The sequence below is a fragment of the Ascidiella aspersa genome, chromosome 6 (assembly GCF_963924565.1).
Source record: "Ascidiella aspersa chromosome 6, kaAscAspe10.2, whole genome shotgun sequence".
NCBI lineage: Eukaryota > Metazoa > Chordata > Ascidiacea > Phlebobranchia > Ascidiidae > Ascidiella > Ascidiella aspersa.
Window position 1 is genome coordinate 11,782,679 of NC_139452.1, and position 16,723 is coordinate 11,799,401.

At 45.7% G+C, this 16,723-nt stretch overlaps 1 protein-coding gene across 2 annotated transcripts in view; it reads left to right on the top strand.

Moving 5' to 3' along the window:
* The window catches only part of LOC146139875 (uncharacterized), a 33,182-nt gene that overhangs the window by 9,969 nt on the left and 6,490 nt on the right, over window positions 1–16,723 (top strand). For both annotated transcript variants that reach the window (XM_083391837.1, XM_083391838.1), the window contains 3 exons: window positions 6,229–6,322; window positions 11,363–11,448; window positions 11,755–11,814. In XM_083391837.1, the coding sequence (XP_083247963.1) occupies window positions 6,229–6,322; window positions 11,363–11,448; window positions 11,755–11,814 (240 nt within the window). The remainder of the gene's footprint in view (window positions 1–6,228; window positions 6,323–11,362; window positions 11,449–11,754; window positions 11,815–16,723) is intronic.

Genomic DNA, 16,723 nt, shown 5'->3' on the forward strand with positions numbered 1-16,723 from the left:
ATTAACCCCGATGCGGACTTCGTTGTTTACAGGCTCATTCTATTTTCGTTCAGCTCGTAAAATAAGCGGTTTTGAATTGTTTTAGAAGCGTCCAAAGTTATGTAACTTATTTTTAAAATCCGTAAAAAGTAATACTTTGTAATTTAACATACCTAGTGGGTAAACAAAACGATCTTAAGAAAGCAAAACAAACAATGTTTTATATGGATTCAAAGACAAATTATTTATTTTTTTGGAAAAGTGCACTATTTTAAGACTTTAAAAGGAAAGCAGCGCAACTATAGGCAGCCTTTAAACAACCAAATGGTGTTGCGCGGGATGCGCTTTGAAACCGACCTCCGTTCATCGCGCAAACTTGTCAGTTGACGGGAACGGGGTATTAGAGCGGGGGAGGGGGTGCGCGAAACCCGGCCCCCAGGCACGCGGGCGGGCGCTTTCCTGTCAAAGGTGGAAGTGAACTGACAGGCGTCTGGCAAGCGCGAAGTTAAATGGTTCCCGCGGAAGCGAAGCAGTGCCCCCCCCCCCCCCCGCCGCCGCTGTGGTCGGGAACTTTGCACAGGCGGCCCCCGGGCTAAGGGTTATGACACCAGCCGAGCGAAAACGCCATCGATCGATCAGCGACCAGCTGATTTCTGGCCGAGTTCAATTACCGTTCGACCTGCGCGAGTGAATCACCGCTTTCTATGAGTAAAGCCTTCATGTCGTCCACCGCCGCTGCTTTCGCTTTGATGTTGCATAATCCTGGCCTTCCCATATACAGCCAGTCGCCCGAACTGTTCAGTGCCGGTTTGCTTTAGAGCTTGTATACAAGACCACATCAAAACCGTCTGTCTTTACCGTTTGTAGCCCTCGTTTTTATCCTATTTTTCAAACTACCCCCGCATTAAGATTGCTTTTTTGAACTGGTTGTGTACACTCGAATCTGTGGGGGAGTCCGTAATACAGCGAAATCCGGTTGGGCAATCAATCGGGCCGGTTTCTTTGAAGTCACCGTGTAAGACCCTGTGTCCCTGCGCGTCTCACAAAGGCAGAAGCGCGGAAGCGGATTGAATGTTGCGCGTCGTCGACTACACGTTTGGAACAGAAACCGCCCATGTCTTTACAGGGCGGCGATGAAAGCGCGACAGCGAATTACACCAGATAACCATCGGCTTCGTGTGCTGGCCTTCAATTGGCGGTGAAAATCATTTGTAAACTGCTGGTATTACTGTTCGCCAGATGGTTAAATGCCCCAGCTTTTCTATCATTAAAATGCCAGTCGAAAGTGGAAAACAAATTGCATCTTAAAGTTTTTAACGGTCACATTTTTATTGCTCTGCTTAGGCTGGTTAAATGCTGTCGATCCGTAACAAAAAAGACAGCTCTGTTGCCTTTCCACGTTTTCTTACAGCCGGAAGAGCGGAAAACGTACAAAGGACCGCAGATTTATTGTCGCTTTAAAAGCACCGTAAAAGCCCGGCTGCAAACGTTAAATTGTTGTTTGTTGGAGAAAGACGGCGTCGGGCCAGCGCCGTGAGTCAGACCGCTCGGTGCCCGCCAACAAACGACTGGCACCTGTTTACGATGTCCAGCAATTTACGAGAGGCTCTGACCGGCAATTGCGTTGTGCAGCATCAGCAGTAGCGGCGTTAGGCGAATGTAAGGCTTCCCGGTCTGCGCAGCGCCGTCAGCTGTGTTTAGCCGCTTCTGCAACAGGAATGTAGCGCGCAAGAGCAAGTGTAAAGGTTTAAACGGCAACCTTTGAACGCGAAAAAGCAAGCGCTGGTCGTGACAGCTCGCATTCATTTCCTTTCGCTGCTCGACAGAGTTTAACAGCAGTGTTCTAACAAGACAACGCGCAAACGCCGCGGCCGTGGTGTATGTTCAGCCTGTTGTCGCGAAAACAGGGCTTTTGTGTCGAGTTCGAGCCAAGTCGGATTAAGTTCCATGATCGACAACCCGGAATCGTTGCTGCTCGCCGCAAAGATTGTCAAGCGCTGAACGGTTGGCCCCATAGCCTTACTCCCAAAGCGGACGGACCCATTTTCCTTTGCAGTCACAAACGGCTTTCTATACTTGTTTTTAACATATTTGAAAAGTTTTTGTTTTACAGTTTTCTGGCTGACGCTGTGTCAGACCTGTATTTGCAAGATATCCGTTAACTTAGAAGCCACGGTTGCCATAAAATGGCTACGCTATAATAGGCCTAAATCTCGCGACGCGGCTTGGATTTAATTCGTGTACGTCGCATCCACGTATCTTGGTTTGGCCGGTGCCACCGTCGTTCCCACTTCAGAAAAACAGCTTAAAACTGCGGTGAGCGTTCAAACTTTGAAGACGAATGGTTATCGCAATGCAGAGCGGCTCGACATGGCCGGGCGCTTAACCGTGTACGCCGCCTAAAAGTCGAAAGGCGCTTCTAAATATAGAGGCGATTTATTGTTTGCGGCCAGTGGTTTTCCACCAATTTCCTTTGTTCCGTGCCGCAGATGACAAGCAACACTGTTGCTGCCTGTTACCGTATATGGCAAGGCACCAGGGAATTGCGTTATATTGTTTAACGTTGGTGTCGCCCGATCGAAATTATCGAAAACCAAGTCCAATTCCTAATGATACCACCACACATTGTAAAGGTAATTTTTGCGTAAGCAAAATTCCTCGTTATTTTTGCATAACAAAGGTGGTACGTCCCACACCCGATTACGTCACTAAGATTCGGTTCCAAATCTTTCCGCTACCACCCCGTCATCGCTACACCTGGGTGATTAACGACGTCACGGAGTGACAGGCTTAGCTCCACAAAGCCCCGCTATTTCTTCCGACCCGAATTCACGAGCGTTTGTCCGCTTTGTGTCAATAAGCCTGTCGGCTCAGCGTGCGATTGGTTGACATTGCGCGATGACCTTGTTGTTGCTGGGTCCACGTGGCCGCGAATTGTGACGTTGACAAAAGTTGCGGAAACCTCTCGCAGTCCAGGGAGAGCTGGTTTTAGAAATATTCCCACTGTCATTTTCAATTTTTTGGTCATGAGCGTTTGTCAAGTAAGTAATTAGGCATCGTAGTCTAATTTTGTTTCAGTTTATACCTCAAAATCTAACCAACCCGACAACGACCAAGACATGTTGTCTTTCCCATATGGGGATAAAATCACAGGGGTCGAATGCTGCCGCGGGCCATATGTTGTGCACCGCAGGGGACTGCTGTAAAACATTTTGGGTGTCGAAAAAACCCAAGTAAATATAGTTTACACCTCCACGGGCCGACAATGGTTTCAGTCATCCCGTGCTCAATCCGCACTATAGCACTCTCGACTCTTGCGCGATCGGCAGCGATCCCGATTTTCTGCTAATATCGAGTAAACAAAGGCCGCATAGTACTACGGCGACGGAAACTACAGAAAGCGGCGCCGCGCGACCCCGGCCCTTTTGTGTGGTCGCCCTTCGCCGCTGCGGCGTTGAGTTGAATAGGGGCGCGACACTCGAAAGCGCTAATCGAGAGCGCCCGGACCTGTTGTTGACTGTGCACTTGACAGTGAAGCGGCAGCGTCATGGCATTTTGCGGCCGAACGTTTGCCCAATAGGACAACTAACAAGGACAGGACACCTTTTCCCCTGATTGGTCGCATCGTCGACCGTTTACCTCTTATATTCTTTTGTCACTGTAAGAATATGAAACATTCTGTGAAAATTCCCCGGTTTCCTATATGCTGTAGCGACACTACGCCGACCCGGATTTATCGAAGCGTTATGTTTTCTTTTTTCCTATTTTTTCGTGCCTTTTTATCGCCGGTTCTAGTGTGTTCTTTTTGATTCGGCGCACCTGGAATAAAGACTTGCCATCGCTTTAATGCAACCAATCGTTAGTGTAATTTACCACGTCTTAGAAAGAAGTCTGCTACAATATTTTACAGCCCCTTTTCGTTCTGATTGCGATTTATTTTGAAAGTATGGTCGAAGTCGGCTTTGTGATTGATCCCGTCTGAAAGGCCTTTTGTTAATCGACCGCGCCCCGTGATTTTGTTGCCCCAGAAAGTACGATACTTGACATTTCCACGCCTATTCGGCAAAGGCTGCTTGGCGTTGTATACCGTGCGTCTGGTGCCGGCTTGTTAACGCCAAGTGGAATATTGCTGCAGAGTTCCGTTCGAGACATCTCGTCTGTCTGCATCTTGCCCGGGTCCCGGGCTATTAATACGAGCAGTGCGGTCCGGACTGCGCACGTTCTTTATTAGCTACACGCTGCCGCCTAACAGACGAGGCGCCTTGCGTCTAGCGAATTACGACCGCCTTGAGCGGCTCCACTTATCCAATGATGAACGGCGACTTTCGAAAAACAACAAGTTTGAAAGAAAACATCGCGCGGCGCCCGCGTAAGAGAACCGATGTCGGGCCTCGTTAGCTTCGAAGGAACAAAAATTACCCGCTTTCGAATTGACAGCTGCCAGGAAGATGAGACGCTTTTTTGGGAGGTGTTTGCAGGAATTCGCTTACGCCCCTACCGAACTTGCTGATTTAAGCCAGCTCTGACGTCATGCGCATTCCTACAAAGCCTGGCTGCCAGCTCACTGTTTTGGAGCTCGAGTTTTAGCTCGCCGCTTTTGTACCGCAACCCGAGATGTTCAATCTCGCCAGATCATAAACGCGCTCGTTACGTCATACGACCCTTTCGACCCAACGTTGAGCGACCATCAAAGCCTGTCGCCGCCACGGGCGTTCGTCCGCGGGAGTTGTTTTGTCAATAATGACGTCAAAATGCGAGCTTTAAGGATTGTGTTTTCCTGGGCCTGACGTTTGTGAGGGGCGAAGCCGGGCCTTTGCGGTCTGCCCGAAATGCAAAGCCACAGGATGGCAAATAGTTTTAAAACCTGTACGCAAATAGTTTTAAAACCCTATCTTACCCTCCAATTAAGAAACGGTGCCCGTAAAGGGAGACCATTAAAATGGGAAACGCTGATCAAAGGAGCTGCCTGTTCTTTTTTCGTGTGTTCTTGGTACACGGCTGAATAAGAAAAGGTACAATAAAGCGCAGCACACCTTGCCGAAAATGTATTTAAACAACTGAAAATGGTAGCAAACGCGCCGCTTTACATTCAGGAAAACGCCGCAACACGTTTCTGGTCATCTAGATTTTGGTCATCTAGATATATATTTTTTTTCTAGAATTTATTTTGTCTATCATATGCAACACTTAAATAACAGCTGGAACAATCGAGTTGAGATTTCGACCGGTGAGAAACATTCTCGTTCATTGGGCCTTTTCTCACTCGTGTAACCGCAATTGGCCGTTGCTTTGTTTCGTTTATGTGCGGTCTATACGCTGTAGAAATGGCCATCTATTGTCGAAATATGTTATTTCTTTTGCGTCGGCGTTTCTCCTCACAAGGGCGAACAGCAGTGCAAATTCCGTCGGCCCCGTAAACTTAGCTTACCTGAGGCAAAGAAAGGGGGCAAATGACTCACCTTCCGGTGCCCGAAAAGCAATCGTTAAAACTGTAACGCCTAGATTATTGTAACCTTTGTTTAAATGGCTCGCGTTATTGCGAAACCCCTAACATTGTCGGCGACGATATCTCGCCATTGTTCCGATTGTTTAAATGTGTGTCAGTCGGGGATTTGTCGTGCAAGATTTGAGCGGTTTATTTCGACGGTGCCGGTAAAAAATGTGATTGTGCGATTTTCGAGACGGGTGTAGCCGAATATAATTTTTGGTGCTGTCCATATATTTCTTGCATTTTCTTTTGGCTATAAAGAACCAATCAGCATAATAATCCATGTTATGTTTTCTTAAACTAAATAGTTTGTCGCGCGTTTCTTTCAAAATTGGTAAAATCGCAATTGGTATTTGTTTTTGGCAAACTGATTGTGTAAAATATGAAGATATCTTTTAAGGACACGTAAATGACAACAATGACTTTAAATGGTAGCAACTAGCAAATATTCACTTTCCTGTCTAAGTCAACGTCAGTCATTAATAAGTTCTACTCATTTAAAAGAGAAATATATATCGCCACAAAATAATGCATTATCAATCTCTCAACTCGAGTGCAGATTCATTCGAGTCTGATGATGCATTATTTTGTGGCGATATATATTTCTCTTTTAAATGACTAGAACTTATTTTTGACTCACTTTGACTAAGACAGGAAAGTCTAAAGAGTATTTGGCATTTGTTTTATATCGAGTGCTAAACTCAATGAGTATGTGCATCAGAGCTCACTTAATTTAGCGACTCGTTTCCTTTGTTGTGCAGCTCTGCCAGGACACAGACAAACACCACAAGGATGAAGCGACTGCGACGTTACCTACCACCAAAGAAGACAACAGCATCTTGCCACCACTGCACGGTAAGCTCACATCTGAAACATCTGTATTAACAAACAACAAATGACACGCAAAATCGTGAAGCGTTTTTTATACAAAAAAAAGAGAACGAAGGTGCATCTTGGCCTTAGCTTCGGATGATAGGCAAGAAACAATATCATTTAATTTTATATTTGTTTGCTGCGTTTTTGTAGGTGTTGTATACAGATTGACCCTCATTTTGGTTTTTAAAGTCATGTATTATATAAACATGCCAGTTCAATTTAAAGGCGCCAAAATATTGCCAATATTCCACGATTGCGGTTAAGCCATTTTTGTAAGAGGGAGCAAAAACGCTTTCAGCTCCGTGTTCCACGCCCAAATATTCCTCACGTCGACTTCCGGCCACTATACACTGGCTGCATTCCCCCTAAAAAAACGACGACGCGCCCAAAATATCCACCGTCGCCACGCAAAGTGACGTCAAAAAAGGAAAACAGGAAACGGGGGCTCGAGGGGCCGCAAAGGGGCTAAAGGGGTCGCGTTGCGTCGCGTCCCCGCGCGCAAAAACACGACCAACACAGGAAAGGCGGCGAGCGGCAAACGATTGTTGTTGTCACGTCGCGCGACCGCCGAGGTTCCTATTTTGGGCGCGTCGCGCTCTTTTGACGCCGCGACGCAACTGTGACGTCATAAGGGTCGCTTTGAATGAAATCGCCCACCACCCGCCATACTTGAAACGCGATGAATTTGCAAATTCGCGTGGCTTTTGTGTTCGCCTTACGTTTCATCTTTTCCTTGCTTGAAGGCGCGATTGGATTCCAGCAGCGTTATTTGCGCAGCTGTTGGACGAAAGGGCCGCCGCTGTATACGTATATCCAGCTTGGGAATTCGCCCTGACCGGCCAGGCTCGGTCACTTCTCATAACCTTCTGTAGCCTCGTTTCCGCCACTGCTTTGTGGATGTAAATGTTGCAAAATCAAATACATATCTCGTCAGTAGAAATCGACATGCCCATCTGCTATGACTCAATCGCATAAAAGGGCGTATCTGTATGGAATTCAAAACCTTTGGCCGCAGGTTTCTGCTTGTCGATTACTGTTCCGCTGACGCGTATATAAACAATATAACTCAAAGTGCAAAACAAAACGAGATCCTGGTCTTACTCGGGTTTTTAAACTTCGTGTTTAATTGTTTGTTCACCAAAATGATTGTATTGCTTTATTTTTTAAGAAACCTCGACCGAGTTGACTCATATTGTAATGCACTACAATTAAACAACGCACTACAAACGTATACATATGCGTAACGATTTATATCATGTATTTGCGCCAAGCATGTGGCGCTGTGCGGCAGGCATGCCTTTTTAGTTTACTTGTCCCATTAGGATTGGTACTGCGCCAATAGTTCCGGCTGCAGCTATTTTCTGATCTGCTAGCTATGCAAACATGCCATCGGGCCGCCGAGCCAACAGACTGGGTACAGAACTAGCGGCAGGCGAATCAAAATCAGGTTAATCCGATTAAATCCCTGGCGCGGTTCGTCATCTGGTCAGTTTGCGTCCTGCTGGGTAAATGGCCGGCGCAGAAAATGGTGGAGCCGCGGTGTTTTGAAACCGGGTAATGGGTACCGCATAGAAAGCGCGGAATGGTAATTGGCGCGGGCATAAAGCCACCCTAAAATCACGCACCCGAGATTTGCCCCAGTTTCAGGTTGCGCCGCATGGGTGCGCGCCTAAATCTTCTGACCTTTTGACGTAAAAAAAATTCTTTTACCAAGGCGGCGAGGAACAAAAGACAGCGTCGTCGGCCCCTATACAAGCGAGCCCTAGTTTCGAGTACCAAATAACCACGCAACGCACCTAATCCGTGGCGAGGCGCCCTCGAATTCAAGTAGTGCCCATTTCCTCGTTTGGCGATTTGCGCGCAAAGCACTTCGCCGGGTCCGCCGGAGTTACTAAACCGAGGTGGTCCCTTAAACGCTAATCGACACCTCGGTGTCGGTAGACTTTAGAGATGGGTGCGAGGACATGATTACGAGCGATAAAATAAGCCTCATGTCGCCTCAGTAGCTGCAACAAGCCACAATGCGATAGCCCTTGGCACTCTCGCAGATGTTACAGCGTTGCCGTGAGTTCAAACGATTCGCACTTGTGCATCGTTTGCCTCGACTCGTCGCGATTTAAAAGCACATCAGTGAGCTATCGTGTGAGGCCCAGTCGCTCGCCACTTTGGCGTCGTGGGTGGCCCCTTTATTATCGCCCTTTTCTCTCGCCGCCAGCCCGGCCACCAGTGTGTGCGAACTTGCGACGCCACTGCGGGGTTTATCCCGGTTGGTTTGCTTCAGTTCGGTTTGTATTAGCAACTCCCCTCCCACCTCCCCATGCCAACGTCAGACACAAACCCCTGCACGCGATAAACAAGGGGCTCTAAATGGATTCAGTCTCCGGCAGTGCGAAAAGCAAGACCCTCTGTTGAAAAAGGCAAAGACAAAAAGCGATAAAGCCGAACTAGAAGTGCGCCATTGTCGCTATTTCAATTTACATATGATAAAAATATGGTTTTATATAGAAAAGGCTTACTGCATTTAAACTGACAATACATCAAGGCCAACACGATAAGGGCACTAAAATGAAAAAAAAACGATATCTATATATAAAGTCTGCAATTCAACTTGTAAGGTAAATTAACGTATTTAAAATCTTAGAGGCCAATAAGTCGAATGTAAAATCTTGGGCCAATGAATGGTAAAAAAACATTCAGAAATTTTTGTATTCCGTTAATTGTCAATTCTAAATGTATTTCTTTGTATGAACATACCAACTTCAACTGGTATCGGTGATGTTATCCATCTAGTCTCACAAACCGAAGCTGAGAAATTGCGGCGTGCATTCCGTTCCTTAACGCAGCCCGCCACCCCCGTCCGCCATTATGACGTCACAAAGGAGGTGGCGACAACAATGCGCGCGCGGGCGAAACGGATGGACGGACCGGGCCGGCGGCGATGCCTGACCAGATAAACGTCGACGGCGCGTTTGGTTTCGGGCAATTTTTGAGCGATTTGCGGAAACCCGATCCGTGAGCGCATAACTGCAGCAGCAAATGGCAGAAGCAATAGCAGCAGCGACGGTCGCTGTCTTCAGAGCTCTGCTGTGCGTTCCCACCTGGCCACTTACGCCCGTCGGCCTCTTAACCCAGTCTTGGCTCGGAACTCCGGCGGAAAGTTTTGCGATTCGTCACCGCGTCTAGTTATCGTCTCACACATAATGTACGCCCATTGTTTCGCAATCGATAAGTGGCCTTTGCGCGATTACGCGTCGTCGCCTCAATTTTCTGCCAATTGTTTCGGTTCGCATTCAGGCCCGGGGTGGGCCAATCCGGCTTCAAAGGCGCCGACGCCCCGCAATAAGCACGTTTGATATTCGAGACTCGCCACGAAACCGACACGAAAATCACCAGCCCCCCTTGTTTCTCCACCACCCCTCTTCTGAAGCTTTCTTCTCGCCGCAGTAAGGGGCACGACTTGGCCAGTTTTAGTTCCTATAACGTCGGCCGCTTTTAACCTTAAGCAAGATGGATCAGTGCGACGCTTTCATGTGTGTACGGCAGCGGCCGCTCTGCGCTTTGCGTGACAGTTAACGTCCTATAGGCAAAAGTAAAAGAAAAACGCGACACCCTAGGACTCAATCGTGCAGGCGCAGCAGGAAAAAACGCAAAGGAGTAAACACGGAGACCTGCGTCATTCCCTTCCGCAAAAAATGTCGATTCGACGCCGAGCCCCGAAACCGACTTGGCCGCAGCGAGTGCCAGGCGGGCGCGATAGGGATCGCTTGCAGCATCAACATGCTAAAAAGCTTTTGAAGTGCCAGCGGGCTGCGCGTAAGAATGCACCCACCATCGCTGTTTTTGACTTGCGCCTGGGCTGCTGCTGTTTTGTTGTCGAATACTGGGGTTTGGCGAAAGGCTATAGTAAGACTGGTTAAGCGAGAGCGCTGTTGCGCGTGTTGTGGCGTATGCATATAATAAAGTCGATGGCTTGTTTACAACAACCTGAAAGTGTTTCGTTTAATCAGTTCCGAACAAACCAGGTTTAAGCAGAAACCTGCGACTTTTTTTACAGTCCGTCATCTTTAACGGAACACTCTTGACCGTTGTTTTTTCCGCCTCGATTAAATTTAAAATTTCTCATTTGTCCCTGTCCATCCGCCGACAAACAAAAAGGATTTGAGCAAATTTACTCCATAAGTAACGCCTCACATATTATCTGGTGTGTGCGTTGCAGGTGGATTATAGCAGTCGAAAGGTCGACCACGGTGGTCAGTGCTTAAAACGCACCCGGCTATTTTTTTTGGGCCGTGCTTAAGGTCCGTTTTATGCTTGTTCAAAAAGAACACTTTACCTGTAATTTACTACTTCTACCGTAAAATTTACATAGAAAAATTCTGTCCGGCTGTATTTTTCGTATTTTAAACAACTGTAAATTGCCCTCACGCAAACTCTCTTTGAGTGAAAAAAAGAAGAAGGCTTGAAGTTCGTGTTTGCCACAGATTCGCCCGCTACCGCTCTATAAGCCTATTATTGCACCACCACCTCTGCATGTAGATTTACGCGCAAGCGTTCCCAGGAAATCCGACTTTGTGCCAACCACAAAGTCACCCCGCGTCACTTTGATCGAGCGCTTGCTGTTAACTTATTATTTTTTAAGGCGTAGCGACCGAAGTAATGCCTTCCGCTTGTTTAAATTGAGCATTTCCAACGCGTTTTGGCCAGTTGGCGAGAGTTCCTAATCAGATAGCGATATAGTCATTGTACGAAAGGCGCATGGTTAGAGCTTATTAATTCAAAGGCACATTTTTAGAACTACATTGCATATTGAAAATACTAAAACTGTCCCTAGCTCATATTTGATTCAATGACCAGAATTGACACTGACTTTTTATATGGGTTTATAATGCAACATCAACTTTATCACAGCTCAGCAATGTGACAATTACTTTATATGATACCCTGTGGACTAAGCACTTGTCTAACTGAAAGATGTTTGGTTTTGTACAAATATGACTTTAATATATAATATTTTTGCAGTGCGCTTGCCATCAAGAGATGAGAGCGTTGCATCTACGAATCAAACGCCGTCAAAGGAACACAAAGCGACAGACACAAGCGAAACGGTAATGGTATTCACATTTAACTTAAAAGCAGAACTTTTTTTGCCTTTAATTTCTACAATAATTTGCTTTTGTGGAAACTAACGTTGAAAAGGACGCTTGATTTTATAAATGTATGATTTTATCTTCGTATTGAATATGACTTTATTAAAGAATTACTTACTTTAAACATTTCAAAAATCAAAACTCGTAGATATAAGAATATTGTTTTTTTTTTAAATATTTTGGGGTTACCTGTCCACTTAAAGGGAAAGCCATTAATTAGACCTAAGATTAAAACTAAACTTAGCTTCTGTGTTTGATGCACAGGGCGACACCGAGTGGACGATATCCCTGGGCGACTCCAGCGCCAACAAGTCACGTGACGAGGTATGTAACATTTGTAAAGTTATTTCTAAAACAAGATCTCGAACTTGGCAGAAACAAGCCTTGTGAAAGGTATTTGAACAGTATGAAAGGATTTATTATAGTCAGTTGGCCTAGATACCTAGCTGCTGTAAAATGGGCCGGAACCTCTTTTTTAATCATGGACCGATATTCTAGGTATACATACGTCGAAGGTTTCGCCGTCCCTCTAGCTTTAGACTGGAGCACTTTCGGCCGCCGTTTTGTTGCAATATATTATTTATTCGCGCGCCACGCTTTGCTTGCTTCGCGAGTGCCTTGCGTGTCTATAGGTGCCAAACCCTTTCGCGGGATTTTTGTTTGGGGTAAAGGGGTTGTGGTGGGCCCACCGGGGGCCCGTCGTCATCGAATTATTCGTGATCCATATAGGGTTGGGGACGTGCAAATTAAAATGCCTCCCGTTCCGGTCGAAATAGGCTTATGGTCGGACTTATAATGCCAACGCCGCTGATGTGCAATTTCAAGTTTTCTAAATTAAATTCTATGAGAATGACTAATGTTTTTACCCGTTCACAGTAATAAATAACAGCAATAATTAGTTAATATTACGAGTATTTTAGTTTAGTTTGCTTCATTTTAATTTTTTTGTGAGTAATGTTCGGGAATAGAATGTTTCATTGTAGGCAAACCTCCTTCTATGAAACTTTTATATGTGGGGCTGTTTCGAATAAAATGTTTTAATCTGATTACTTTGATCGTATGATTTCTTGAAAATGGTGTCAGCACAATTTTCTGTAAATATCGCCCAGTTAAATATGGCGGCTTGTTTTAAAATCGATGTGAATTTTTGCGTCCTTTTCAAATCGCTCCTTTTAACAAACCTTGCTGGCTTCCAGCCTGTAGAGACCTAAAAGTCGTAATCTACCGCGCTAATCTGGGTCTTACGAGATCAGAGCGGCGTCGGACCCGTTTAATGTGCGACCCGTCCTGTTGACTGAAGTCTGTTGAACGTTGCCAAACAATGATGCGGCCACTGCACAGGACAGTCTGCGCGGCCTGCTCCAATATATAGGCCAGTATCTGTTTTTAATACTGAATTTTGTCTCTGTGTAGACCCCTTTGCCCTTGAGAGTTCCGTGATTGGTCGTGGACAAATTTTCCTTTAATCTTTATGCAACAAGGCGCGAGTAGTTAAAAATACACGATGTAGATTATAGTTGCGGCTTACAATGGCTAAGTATGGTACATCTGGGCGCGTGTCACTCGGGTTCGATTAAATTCCCGCACTCTGCCGTGCTGCTGTGCGGTTTCAGCCTGCGTTCTGATCCCGCGCACTTCAAACAATCTTCGTTGAGATTATTGCCTCGAGAGACGACGGGCGGCTTTTCGGGGCGGGACTCCCGCGAGTAAGTAAGCCAATATAGTATAGGTTATTCGCAATTATTTTCTAAGAGCAGCAGAGTTTCGCGCGGGGGCTTCTGTAGGGCGGCTTTGCGCCCGGATGCGCCCCAGTGAGCGCGCGCTCGTGTCCGCCGCAATTAAACAATATCAGATCGATATTGGCGCGCGGTGGCAGCTCGTCGTCGTCTCTTGTATGCGAGCGGGAGCAGTTATTAAATATTGCCCACCTGGCCTAGCGCGCGCGCCAAATACATATAAAACACGGCGCCACAAAAGCCGTCATTGTGCTTGTGAAGGCAGCATGTCGCTGGCGGATCCCCGGGGACCATCTTCCGGAAATATTTTTTCCGCTTTCTTTTGGCTACACGCCTTCGGGGCGCTATTTGATGCCGACGCGAAGCGACCGATTCTTCTTTTTTTAATTATGTGTCTTTAATAGACGTAGTTTTGTATTAGCTTTAGGGCTTTGGGGTCGGCGAGTTCAAGATATGCAGACCTGTAATGTTGCACACAAACTGAAAGGACGAAAAGCGATTATTTGGCAATGATTTCATTGGCGCTAATTTTCATAACTTATATAAGCCGTATAGTTTAACTTATACAGTTGAATTTATTTGCTTAAAAAGGGCACTTTTTTGAAACTTAAATTTTTTAAATTTAACATCTTTAAGAAGAAAAATTAGACTACAAATGTTTACAAACTAATATATGGTGTCTCGAAGCGCTTCCTCTGCCAAGGTTATCGTTTTGCTCTGTTTAGACATGCAGAACAATGAAGCCTTTTCAGTTAAATTTAAAAAACACTGTGCAAAGGGCCATTCGCAAAGTTTCCTATTTCCACAAAGATCTCCGATCGCCAATATTCTGTCAAACCTAAAACCTGGAACCGTAGTCGCGTGACGTATATATCGTCGACGGTGCGCGTCATCGTCAAGCGGCGAGTCACGAAAATCAGCGGGGCGAGCAAATCGCCTGTAATGAACGATAATCGAACGAAATTAGGCCGCGGTCTCTTACGGCGTGGTGAGCTGTTCGCCTTTCATCATTGCGGCCCTGAGCTCCGATCGGCGGTATTTAACTCGTAATTGCGCCCAGGACTCTTCCATTGCGCCGAGGCCTGTCGTTTCGGGATGAGATCATCAGTTCGGGCTGTCACAATAAAGGGTTCGGGTCGGGAACTGTGATGTGGTTTCGACGCGGTTGCTGGCCGGGTGACGATTTGGCGCCCTTGAAAGCTTGAAAGCTCCCACTTTGCGTCGTTTGTTGTTCGATGCGAGATGCTAATCGCTCGCGACTTAAACTTACACGCTAAAATATGTTCGGTTGGCAGTTTAAATTTATCACTTTACGCTATGACAATATTTAAAGTTTTCCGAATCGTCCTGTTTTTTCGCAAAGAAAGCAAGCATTTAAAGGCAAATCTGAACTGACATGGTAAGGGTCGTAACTGTTATTGTTAAAACAAATTTTTGGTTATCAAGTGGTAATCTTTTTTACCTTTTTTTAAATCGTCTTCCATTTTTGTCCATAACAATTATCTTAAAAACAACTTGAATCCCAAAGAAACACAACTCGAATTCTAAAAAAATGACTTATTACTTTATAGATTTCACTGAAGTGAAAAATAGATTTTCACTGAAGTCACACAACAACTTTAATTCTGGCAAATCAAGATGCGTTGCTATAATCTATAAAACCAGATTTTTAAAGACAACTTAAATTGACATTGGAAAATCAACATTGGCCAGTTTTCCGGACCGTAACTGTCTCGGCCAGCTTATTGCGTGCCTTCACACCCGCCTTAGTTTTCTGGATGGTTTCTGCTGCTTACAGGCCCAATAAATTTTCCCAGGCTAATATGTTGAAGATCGAAAACAAATAAAGCTCGTCGTTTGGCGTGACGTAAACATGAAACGGACGGTCGAAGGGGCGAGGATTTTCTCCATGCAGCGTCCTACCAAATAACAGGCATAACGGTTGTCCGCCGCGAGAGTTACACGTTGCCGGGTTCACAGGCTGTGTGGGGTGAGGGGGCTTTACGCGCTGATTTATTTATTTTTTCGCTTGTCCAATGGCGTGACTAATACTTGGCGAACCGAGCCCGGCAAACGGGAAACTGGTTGGCGTCTAATCGAATCTGGCGCTACTGTTTAACGTTAGTGTCAAGGACCACCTATACTATGGTTGCGCAAGTGCGTTTGGAGAATGATCGCTTCGCTTCCTTGGCGTATGGAGCCTGCGTTCAGCACCGAGTAAAACTTGCCCATCAATGACCGTTGGACTCCGGCTATTTCCGTTTACTATGCCCGGGCCTTGCTCAAGCGGCTTCTATTTGCCAAGGTCGGGTCGCACAAACAGAATTCTTTCGGAAAACAACAACTGATAGCGTGACGTAACAATTTGTTTTTGACCATACGTCACAAAAGCTAGGGGAATACCTAAAGTGGGTCAGTTAAACTATCCCCCTCTTAAAAGCGCCACGCGTTAATTTTAAAGGATTTAAGTACAAAGCATATAGTTTCAGTACAGGTATCATTTTAGGCATTTTCTCCCGTTTATTAACGAAATACTAATTTGGTTACATATTGGGTTTATTGTTTTAATTTCCAGCAGAGTGTCTTTTTTATTTTTGGGGGATGTTTACCTCCTTGGCCGAAAACGTGACTGTTTCACACAAGTTAAATGCGACCTGCTATACAGTCTATGTTTTTGTACAATCTAATCGCCTAATTTAACAAGCAGCACGACAAAGGGGCCGCAAAATATAGCCGACTTCTTTCCAAAGCGGCCTTGTAAAGTTGGCCTCTTACCGTCTCCGCTAAATCGTGAGAAGCGCGCCGCGCACTGCGGAGCCGCGTTCTTCCGAGGCCAAATGTATCCATTTCTCGAATCCGCTTATGTCCAAAACACGCTGTTGTTTACGCGAACTCCGCGCATCAGCCAAATCCGATTCCGCCACAAAGCAACGAAGGCCGACGCAGGCGACTAGAGGGTTGTGACGTCACGACAAGAAACACGCGCACTTGAAACAGCCAGTCGGTATTTTCTTGTAAAAGATTGACAAACAATTTACAAACAGCTTGTTGATAAAATGTTGGAAGACCCTGGTAAACTTTTGGCGGGTGTCGCCACGGTAAAAGCTTAATATTCCGTAATCCAAAGTTGGCGCAAATAAACAGCGCTGCGCTAATGCGACAAAGTCGAAAGCGGACTTGGTTTTTCGTGAAATGCTTTTAAGACTTGTTTTCGTTTAAATAAGTCTAAACAAGCCGGTATAACTACTGTATTTACCTTTCATATTTTAACATAGGATATTTTGTCTGTTGTAGAGCGATTAGAGACCAACATAAAATGAAAACTTTGCGTAATCGCGTAAAAATGGTAAAAAAATTGATTTGTCCGCCATTTTGATCGAGCGTCCATTTCAGTCATAACCTGAGCTTCTAAGCAATGTCCTACACCTACTTATGAACAGCTATGGACCCCTTTATAGTGTTATACGTGCATACATCGTTTTAACTACTTTCTGCTT